We start from the raw sequence: 11,191 nt of genomic DNA, 5'->3' as shown, positions 1-11,191 counted from the left end.
TCTCGACTTACATAGCTGGGAACCATGGCTATGTAAAGAGGTGAGATAATGGGGAGTGCACGATAGCTGACATAGGAAGTGTAAGTTTGATGATGTCGACAGGTTGTCGACCGACTCTATGGGAAGTTCGACATGTCCCTGATATCATATTGAATCTAATATCAACTGAAAGGTTGGATGATGAAGGCTACAATGGTAGCTTTCGAAATGGCAAGTGGAAGATTTGCTGAGGAAACCTCATAGTGGCCCGAGCAAAGAAAGAGGGCACATTGTATATGATGCATGCCCAACTGTTCAAGTCGGAAGTGAATGTGGTAGCCAAATTGAGTGGAAAGTTATGGCATAAGAGACTAGGTCACATGAGTGAAAAAAGGTACACATGGATGTGTGTTATGTACATGCTCCATCGCATCGAGGTGGGCACTACTTCGTGACGTTCATTGATGACTACAGTCAGAAGTTGTGGGCTTTTGTACTAAAGTTGAAAATCAACAGGTCTCCCTCAGTACCATTGAAAGGTGATGTCCCACTGAGGTTGTGGACAAGAAAGGATGTGTCCTACCAACACTTGAGGGTGTTTGGATGCTTAGTACCATAGATTGACATATTCGCATTCATGGGGTTTCCCATTCGAATGCAAACGAATACGAATACGAATGGGTAGTCAAGTATTCGTTTTACCCCCTCCCCCCGAAAGAAAACAACCAAATATTATTTATTGCAATGCAAAGTCCCGTTTTCAAACTATTATCACCAACTTTAGCCACCTAGAACTATCTCCACTCGCTTGTCAACAAGTTTCCATATTTCTAAATCCTTTGCTCATATAAATGATGCTCTTGAATAAGAAGTACATCAATCCTACCTATCAAAGACTTCCTTAACTGACGACGGAAAGCACTTCTTACTTTACAACAATGGCTGCCTCCTAAGCCCCTTACATTCCATGAAATAATATTTAACCTATCCATCATTCATATTTTTTTGCCTATTCTCCTTTTGGCAAGTGCAACATCTCTACCCTTCCTTCCATCCTCTGAGGCCCACAATTATCTCTTATTCGACCTGTAAAAGAATATGTGTGCAGAAGTGTATGCGAAACACAAAGTACACAGTTCGGAAAACGACAGTTCGGTGAAACACAGAAAATGCACAGATGGAGCTGGAGTGGGAGAGAGAGAGAGAGAGAGAGCAAACAACTCAGTTCTATTTCAAAAATAATAACGCTTTGTACATATTTCGTGCTCAGTGAGCACTTCTTATACATGCCCTTAATCGGGCTGACACAAGTACTGACAGTACTTGACTGCTCATAAATGAGCCTACTACAGTTACTCCCAAGACTATTCCTTACGAGAAATATCATTCTTACGGCCTCTCGGTGTCCGCACCGTTATGGCCATGTTGTGCGTAACTGTTTTACGCACCCGATTACACACTGAATCTTGAGCTTGTCTCTCAACAAGACCAAATGACTTTTCCATTCAACTTATATGAACGCATTGGCATGTGCTTGTCTACTGTAGAATCCCTATCAAAAGACCTAGTAGCTGAAGTGACAACAACTATATTCTCACAATCCATGTCAACATGTGCAAGGTCTACCTTGACCACTTCATTTTTTATAACATAATTTAGAACTAGGGACATATCATCTTGTTGTACTTGATCGAAAACAAATTGTTTACCCTTATTAAGTTGATTAAATAGATTCTAAAGTTTGTACTTGCAAAAGTATGTCCTGCGAATTATGTTACACACAATGTTCCTTTGTGAAAACTGGTGGGGAGAGACCGTATCCACTTTACTAATACCTGCATCCTTTTCCACTTCTTGCAAAGAGTGATAAGTGTTAACTTCAAGTAATAACAATGGATTAACCAACATACTAGACGACTTAAAAACATGTTTTGCAAAAACTGTAGACCAATCATCATTATTAGCAGCTGATAGAATAGGTGAATGGGCTTCAACATTCAAACGTCGCTTTTGACAATCTCAACCTAAATGACCAAACTGACGGCACACTAAACATTGATCAAGCAAACCTTGATCATACACCTTTTTCAAAACCAATGGTTTATTTATAAGCATATTAGGTAAAGAAATAGTTGTCGGCAAACGAAGAGATTTTGGTGTGAGCAACCGAATAGTTGGGACCTCACCCACTCTATTTGTCTTAGAAATCTATCCAATCATGCGTCGCAATGACTTTACCTAACAAAGACCCAATGAGAGGAAGAACATTCCTTCACTCCTTCCTCAAACCAGGGAATATATCCGTAAAAACCATACTAGACTCCTGATCCTACAAAATCTCGTCCACCTTAACTTTATGCGACCATTTATGAAAAGAAACCCACACACCTTCCATGCCCGCCTCCTTAATCACTAATATCCTGATGACGGACTCCTCATCTACAAGTTCCACGTGATAGCATCCTCTAGCTGTGAACTATTGAATGTCGAGGATGTTATCCACTTCCTCCGAAAAAGCAGCATATAAAATATGACGGAGTTTCGATCTATTAGGTCACGAACCTTGGACCTACACTACCAAGAAAAATGCATCCAACCGTTGTACCTTCCCCAACATGATAACTTTATCCTCCTCCGTCAACACAAGGTCAATTGTTGTTGGCATAAAAGGCTGACTCCTTCTACCTTGTATCCTAAGTGTGTACACGTTCTTGATCTAGGGCTTGAGTATATAAGCTCACCCTAACATTGTAACGTATGTACTTCTGGAGTTCGAGGGTTAATGTAATATATAGTCTTTCTTTGAGCACATCTCTCTCTCTCTCTCTCTCTCTCTCTCTCTATGTATTCATGCTTATCTCGACTTACATTGTTTTCTAGACTAATTGACAAGTTCTTAATCATCTTCTACACCAGCATCTCTACATATTATCTCCATCAAGTGGTATCAGAGCTGTGAACATAGTCGAATCGTGGGACTCGAACCTATGGCATGGCCGACTCGGTCATATGTCACAAACCAGACTAGACCGGTTGATAGTGATGGCCACCTAACGGTTAGCAGAGCTTCGAGCTCAATAGTCACACTCACGGACTAGCGAGCCTCTGGTCAGGAGTACACGGGCTTCCTACGCAAGTAGAGGCCTCACCCTATGTTATGACAACCACTCTTGTCAGAGATCCTCCCCCAATTCTCTGCCATCACACACTATATTCCCCTCTTTTTGCAGGATCATAAAAATACCTATTAAACACTCCTACCTTGTACTTATTAATACCCCGATATTAACATTTGTTTGTACATTAGATCGAGTTCACACACATACATGCACACCCCATTTTCACATGCATCCGACAACCCTTTCTCTTAGTGGTTGGAATCCTCCACGACAACACGGTCAGCAAAAAGTTTTCCGTCGAAATCAACAAAGATGTCGTAGAAGGACTAACCCACCAGACCGAATTGGCAATTCGACAAACTGTCGAAGAAATCCAAGCCAATGATCACTCTATCGAATCCAAATTGGCAAGAGGTCCACTAGTCAAAATTGATTCGACTACAAGATTGACAGGAGGCGAAATGACAGAGTCGACATGACCAACTCGCCCAAACAGGCTACGGTGCCAAGAGGCCGAACCGAACCAACAAAGGAACTAATCCTTATGTCCATCAATCTCAAAGTTGGGGAGGATGACCAAACAATCGCAGAAATCCTATTCCAGGAATGAGTCATCCAAAAGGACTCCTGAAGACGGTTCAAATAATACCAATCGGTCGACCAAGCCAATTGAAGAAATCAAACCAACAAAATCGGCACCCAGGAGATCCGGACGAGTCCGAAGGCCAACAAAATTTTATCAATTGGGCCTAGAGTTTGTCAATTACACGGAATCTGTAGGCGAACTGAGCCCCTACGAGGAATCAATAGCCACACCAGACGCCGACACATGGCGACAAGCCATGAAATCTAAGATGGACTTGATTCATCAAAATAAAAAATGGGAGTTGGTTGAATTACCATGTGGAAGGAAGTTGTTGCCCTACAAATGGGTCTTCAAATACAAACATGTATCCGATTCGGAAAAGCCCAAATACAAAGCTCGGCTCGTCTTAAAGGGATTCAAACAAGAACATAAGTCGAAGATCGACCCGATTAGACCAACCAAAAGAGCAAAGTCTATAGAATCGGAATGCCAAGAGGCTAAAAATGCAGCATTGAGCAAGGATACTGACTGCAGAAGAGACGATCAAGGGGTGAATGAACTTGAAGACAGATCGAGGATCCAGCGAGCAGCACGGGAGCAAGCACAAGCAGAAAGTAGACGATCGACTTGAGGCCGAGAGTCAAAATCGGACAAGAGCCGATCCAGACAAACGAGCTTATTCTAATGCAAGACAATTCAAACAAGTCAATCCGACCAACTCAGACGAGCAGACCCGAATGACATACGATCTGAACCACTAGCCGAATTAGGCTAGATTCCGACTTTACCTCTGCCAATTTGGCCATATGCTAACCGACATGTAATTATAACTTTAGATTAAAAATGTATCTAGGTTTACGGGGGAGATAACCCCATATAACTTTATTTAAAAAAGAAAAGAGTAGTCCTTTTACAGGGGAGTTTGTTGGCATAAAAGGCCGACTCCTTCTACCATGTATCCTAAGGGTGAACACGTTCTTGATCTAGGGCTTGAGTATATAAGCTCACCCTAACATTGTAACAATGTGTACTTTTGGAGTTCGAGGGTTAATGTAATATATAATCTTTCTTTGAGCACATCTCTCTCTCTCTATCTGTGTGTGTTCGTGCATATCTCGACTTACGTTGTTTGCCAAACTAATCGATAGGTCCTTAACCATCTTCCACATCAACATCTCTACTTATTATCGCCATCAACTGTCTCGTCACATAGATGAGGCTAAAGTTGGGGGGGACTCCCCTGCTCACGTATACAGGCCATCCATGGATGATGTATGCGGCTGGTCCGCAACCGACCTCTTGTTCGTGCTATAAGCACCCCTCACAATGGTCACGATGCTCATGCCACACACCACCTGTTCGGTGGTCGTCACTACCTTCTGCATCGTGTGTCTGTACGTATGTTATTACTAACTTGAGTTACGTGACAATCCAATGCATAATAATCAAATAAAAAGAAACCAATAACAATAAAAATTAAATAAGCAAACTTCTAGAGAATGACTCATGTTTGAAAAAGTTATTTAGATCAAGTTTCAAAAGGACCCTAAGATTCTCAAAAAATGCTATTTTGGGGTAATGCCAAAAATACCAACAATTATAAACAATGATAAGAAATTAATCAAAACAAGCTATTTTACTAATTAACTTATCACTCCAATAATAATAAAAATCAGATTTGATCCGAAGAGAATTTAAAAAGTTAGAAATATTGATTATTTGGTCTAATCTTCTTACCATAGTAGTGTTGGTATTTTTTAAAATACCCCAAGATTCAAGAGTGGAGAAAATGGTAGGTTACGTACGAGGTGCATGGGTAATATTTTTATATGACACACCATCGGTTCATTTCTCTCTATAAGGCTCTAAGCTAGGTCACACCAACGATTTCACATATTTCTCATCTTCTTCGGTTGATCTAACTTTTTGCTAGCAATATGTAATGATTGCATATTTCTCGTGACAAAACTCTATTTTGTTTGGGTAAGTAAAATGTATTGAATATTTAATTCACTTTATGACATGAACTTTGGTGATTATAGTAGGTTAACCAAGTTTAATTCACTTTATGACATGAACTTTGGTGATTATAGTAGGTTAACCAAGTTTAATTCACTTTATGACATGAACTTTGGTTAAATGATTTTTTCAAATTTAGCCAAGTTTAACATTGGGAGTACACAATTTAGGTTTTATGTACACGCAAATTAAATTCGGCATACCAAGGTTTAAATTCTAAATCTTTGAATTGATTCCTTATGAATCAAAGCTTCACATGTCTCAATCCTTAAATGGCATTTCCATATAGATTAGAACAAGTGAGTTCTACATACACATTGATATTATGTGCATGAATTGTACTCTATGGAGAAATTTTTTAGTTAAATTAAAATAGGTACGAATTACTATAAGATTAAGATAGATAAGTTCCTATAATGGCATCCAACATTGTTGATTAGAGGCATGGCAAATTGATGCGTTAATTTCTCACAAAGATTCTCATATTGCGGACCGCATCCCACATCGAAATTTATATCGATCCCAACATTGAAGATTAAAAACAAAACATCATTGGAGTTATGTAAAAGAAGATAAAAAAACGTTTGCAATTCTATTAAAAATCACACATATTGGGCAAATTATGTCCAAAAACTACCTTCATTGAAATACTAAACAAACAAGGCGCGCGTTCAATAAATACCTTGGAATCTATAATTTAAATATATTTGAATAATATGTAACACACGTATTTTATTTTTTACATTTTTAGAGTGTGGCACTAGTAGGCCAGAATTTGTTCAGTGTACTCAACTATAAAGCATATTTCCGTTTTCAAATATTTATTGTGGAACTTTTATGTCCCTAATATATGTGATTGGCACATTGGACCTCCCGAATATTATAGAAACGAGTGTCCCAATTAAAGGAGGGTATTGATTGATCAAAATAAAGAGTATATATGAGAATGTTTGGTTTGATATAATGAACCGGCCACCCACTCAACAATATAATCTTTACAAAACAATCACAAGCTCGAAGCCATCCAAAGTCGAAAAAGCTTGGGGGGGATGTGATTATTGAGTAATGGAAGCAGTTCTCGGCATTATAATGCAACATGCATCATGATTCATCATATCCCTAAATCTTATATAAGAATCATGGTGTGTATGCATACACGTTCTAGTAAGCGAATAAACCATTAAAAGAGAGAACCTAGATAAATTCAAAACATGACAAGTTTTCTTACCTTGTGGATTACATTCGCTTGGAGACATAGGTTTGATAGTTTCAATGTATGTGCTAGGCATGATTGTGAAGGTGACTTGACAACACTTTGAAGCATTATTGCTACATTATTATCCATGAGATGAGGAGGATCCTTTCCAAAATCTTTGTATAGTTTGTGTGTCACCTTTGGGGGGGCTCATAATTAGTCATAAAGTTTCACGTGTATTGATTTGATATTCTGACTTATGTGGAAAAAGAAAGAATACAATTGCCACCCACCCAAAGGAAGTAAAGCCTCCCCATTCATTAAATTTGTCCAAATATATATGTGTGTATGTAAATATGATTGAGCTTCCATTGCTCCTCTATACATATACTCTATATAATAATAGACTAGGCTAGCCTTATCTTATTCCTCTATTCTAAGCTATTATCCAAAGGTTTAAACCCACCCAAATTCCTCTATTATTAGAAGCCCCCAAAAATTGCCCACATGTAAAAAACATACATACATCTCTAGAGATTTTATACATAGTTGGGCTCCAAAAACCTCCTATCTGATTCAGTTTTATAAAACTGAAGGTTTTAATCCTCTTTAAGACTTTGAGAGCTTTTTACAAAAAATTTGAATGGCCAAGCTCAGGTGGATTAAGCTGGCTCACCTTATGCCCCAGGTGATTTGGTATTGCAAATTCAAAGAGACTAAGCCTAGAAAGTTGAACACTTATACTAGTTACAGAGATTTGGCTTCTAAAAGACCATCTAATTCTTCCTCTTCTTCTCCTTCCTCTGCTTCAACTTCTGCTTCTAGTGCTAAAGGCAAGGGCCACATCAAGCTTCCTAGCAATGGAGCCTCCCATCAGATGAAGAAGAAAAAGGGCAATATTTGTAAGGGCATTCCCAATCATTACAAAGACAAAAGCAACATGATCAATTCCAATAGCAGTTGTAATGATAGTCCATGGAGGAAGAGCAACCCTCTACAAGGATCAATTAAAGAAGAAGCAGCCTTTGTTGATTTGTATAGTGATTCTCATCAGGATAGTCGAGACCCATGTGCTGCTTTGGAATCTGCTTATTCTCCTAATGAAATCATATTGGACCTTCAGGAGCTTCAATCCAAGTTGAAAAACCTAAGTAATCATATAGTTAATGGTAACAAGAGGAACCTAGATTACTGTAATCACAACAACTATGATGATGATGATGATGATGATGATGAATATCATCATCAATATGGCCTGCTAATGCCTTCAAGCCCTATTTTAAATGAAGATTACAATAACTGTGATTCTGATTCATTTGGCAAGAGCTCTGCCTGTAAGAATATGGAGATATTTAAAGATGAGCACATTGCAATGAAGGAGAACTTGAATGTGTACAGGAATTGTTCCTCTCTGGTTTCCTCCCCTTGTCATTCACCTAGAAGCCTCAAGAGACAAATCAGCTCATCTTCCATTACTAATCCCACTAGGCATACCATCATTCATCACAGTAATGATATAATTAGTCCTAACCCTAATACTGGTCATTCTTGTGTGATTGTAAAGGATCCCATGCCCCAGGGGCTTCATATAACAAACTATACAAGATTCAAACAGCAGCAGCTTATTGGTAAAGCCCCATGGAAGGTACTCAATGGCTCGGAAAAGCTTTACGATCTTGAGTCCGCGCAGCAAATCACTAGGCTCGAGCATTCGGCGAATTCGGGGAGCCCTACAAACAGGAGGAGCACCATGTCCTGCCCAAACATGATTAGGTCAAGGAGCACTGACGATCCAAATCGCACTCCGACAAGGGCTACTACCCCATGTAAATATTGTGCGAGCACCGCAAGTAATACCAAGCAAATCAATGCGGCTAATCATGAAATGGCATCATCAATGTGCTCGAGAGATGTGTATCGACATACAGATTCCTTGATGACTACCAATAATTTTCCGACAAGATGTATACGGGATACGAATCGTCATCGTCGTCATCACCACGATCCTACAGTTAGATCATTAGAGAAGAAGAAGCTTGTGAAAGTAGCACCATCCCCATGGCCTTGTAGGAATGAATTTTTTCATGCCACCAGCAGTCACGAGCCTAAGAAGAAATCATGTGATGATGGATATGTCTATGCATGTCAAGAGGATCACCCATTGTGTACCCAAAGTATATATAGTGGCAAAGTGTTGGGCCAAGCGTATCGGCCGCACCGAGTCCGGAAGGGCCGGGCAGTGGGAAACCGAGGCCGTTACAATTATCTCAAATATAAGGTCCATGTGGGACGAGGCCGGGGCCGTCTAGCGAATGGTCCTGGATGTGCCGAGCCCCCGGCCATTGTGACTGGAAACTATGAACAACTACTGCTAGAACAACAAAAGCAACTAATGCTGGAGCAACCAAACCAACTGCTAAAACAGCAGGACCTACCACAACAAGAGGAGGGGGAGGAGGAGGAGAATGATCTACTACTAAAAGCAGCTAATCTATACAGATCTGTTAGTGCTAGTACAGTTGCCATGGTGAAATGCTCAGATGACCCTCACAATGACTTCAAGGAGTCGATGATGGAGATGATCGATGCCGGCAGAGGTGCCATTATAAAGGAGTCTTCGGACCTCGTGGAGCTCCTCCGATGCTACCTCTCTCTCAACTCACGCCATTACCACGACACCATTGTCGATGTCTTTGTAGATCTCTGGTCTCACCATCTCCATCTCTCCCCCAGATGAATTCTAATAACATATAGGATACTTTGTGTATGTGAATATATGCCTGATGATCAATCATATGTAACAACAGGAATAAGAATTGCCTGCCTAACTATCCAAAATCCAAGTGATGCCTACAATGCCATGTCACTTAAGTTCCAGGTCCTGTTTTTTCTTTTCTTTTTGGCATGAACAAGATGCTAGTTATTACCTTGACCTTCTGCTTTGGCATCACACTAGAATTAATGATGATTAAAAGACTGCACTAATTAATGATGATTAAGAGGAATTTGCCATGTTAAATTACAAGATTAGATTCGGGGTGACTTCAACGACACTTTGATTCGTAGATGAATCGATTGCTAAGTCAAGGACTCATCAAATTGTTTTATGTATGTGTGACTTGCTTTGATACCATGGGAATGAACAATGACAAAGGTAGGATGGAATCACCAAAGAGGTTTAGTGTCTTACATTTCATGTGTATTATGATGTTACAATGTAACAATTTGCCTTCTTTTTGTGAAGTATTGCATTAGGTATATTGTGTAGTTTTCATAGCCAATTATATATTTGAGATGTATAAATAGTTGGTGCACTTTTATAATACTTTTACATATACATACGTGTAGCCTTGAGTGCACCAATTGGAATCCTCACATGAAAGTTGGTTGCAATATTATATAGGACAATTGATCATGACTTTGATGAATGAAAGTGTACTATAGAGCCTTAACTAGCCTCCAAACACTCGTGCAATGTGTTTCACTATCACGTCGGTGGTTGACGTGGAACTGGACATTGCTATATATTCCATGGCTTGTCATCAATGTTGGCCTTACACCTAAGTGGTCAATAGTAGGCATATATATACACATATTCTTCCCCCATGTGAATGAAGCATGACAATGGTTAAGTAATCAAGTTAATGGAGCTAGCGATTGGTCAATAGTAGGCATATATTCTTCCTCCATGTGAATGAAGTATGAGTATAGTTGAGTAATCATGTTAATAAAGCTAGTGATAGGTTCAATACACAATAGATAGGGGGTATGTGATTGAGAAGGAAGATATAGGTCTATAATCCCTTATTCAATTTCTTAGATGGAGCGATTAACAATTAGCAAATAATACACTTGTAGTTCCAATTGTTCCTTTGCGAAAAATGCTAACCATAATAAAGGTTATACACAAGGCAATAGTTATATTGGGAGGTGTGCTTTCAATGCCAGTCCCCCTTAAAAGTGGTGACTATGTCGCCTTCCATTGAACCTTTTCATTTATTGAGCTACTACTTTACTATTCTGATAAACATAGATATCCTCGTTGGAGGGACCATCCACAAAAGGGCATTATTAGTTTGAAAATGTTTGATGCTATTAATGTGCCTTAGTTCCAAAGACTTGGTTGTGAAATCACAAGAGACAAAAACTAATGTCTAGCTCAATGAAATTGGCAAACATCGTTAAGGACACAAATTTTCCACTTGTGCGCTTAGAATCAGTGTATTTCTTCGTATTAATGTATTTCCTCTTTTACCTTAGGAAATGCATACATATTTTTAATGTGTAGTGCGC

General features: G+C 39.3%; 1 protein-coding gene across 1 annotated transcript; it reads left to right on the top strand.

Moving 5' to 3' along the window:
• The first annotated feature begins 7,531 nt into the window (after nt 1-7,531).
• On the top strand, nt 7,532-9,930 carry LOC147855473 (uncharacterized). The gene has a single exon (XM_087330022.1). It carries the CDS (start codon nt 7,542-7,544, stop codon nt 9,633-9,635), a length of 2,094 nt encoding a protein of 697 aa, XP_087186148.1. The 5' UTR covers nt 7,532-7,541; the 3' UTR covers nt 9,636-9,930.
• Nucleotides 9,931-11,191: the final 1,261 nt, after the last annotated feature.

The sequence above is a fragment of the Azolla caroliniana genome, unplaced genomic scaffold, assembly GCF_043228905.1.
Source record: "Azolla caroliniana isolate FFs.n. ecotype wild unplaced genomic scaffold, voAzoCaro1.0.p SCAF_14, whole genome shotgun sequence".
NCBI lineage: Eukaryota > Viridiplantae > Streptophyta > Polypodiopsida > Salviniales > Salviniaceae > Azolla > Azolla caroliniana.
The sequence above is the reverse complement of the archived record's forward strand: the minus strand, read 5'-3'. Positions and strand labels throughout refer to the sequence as shown.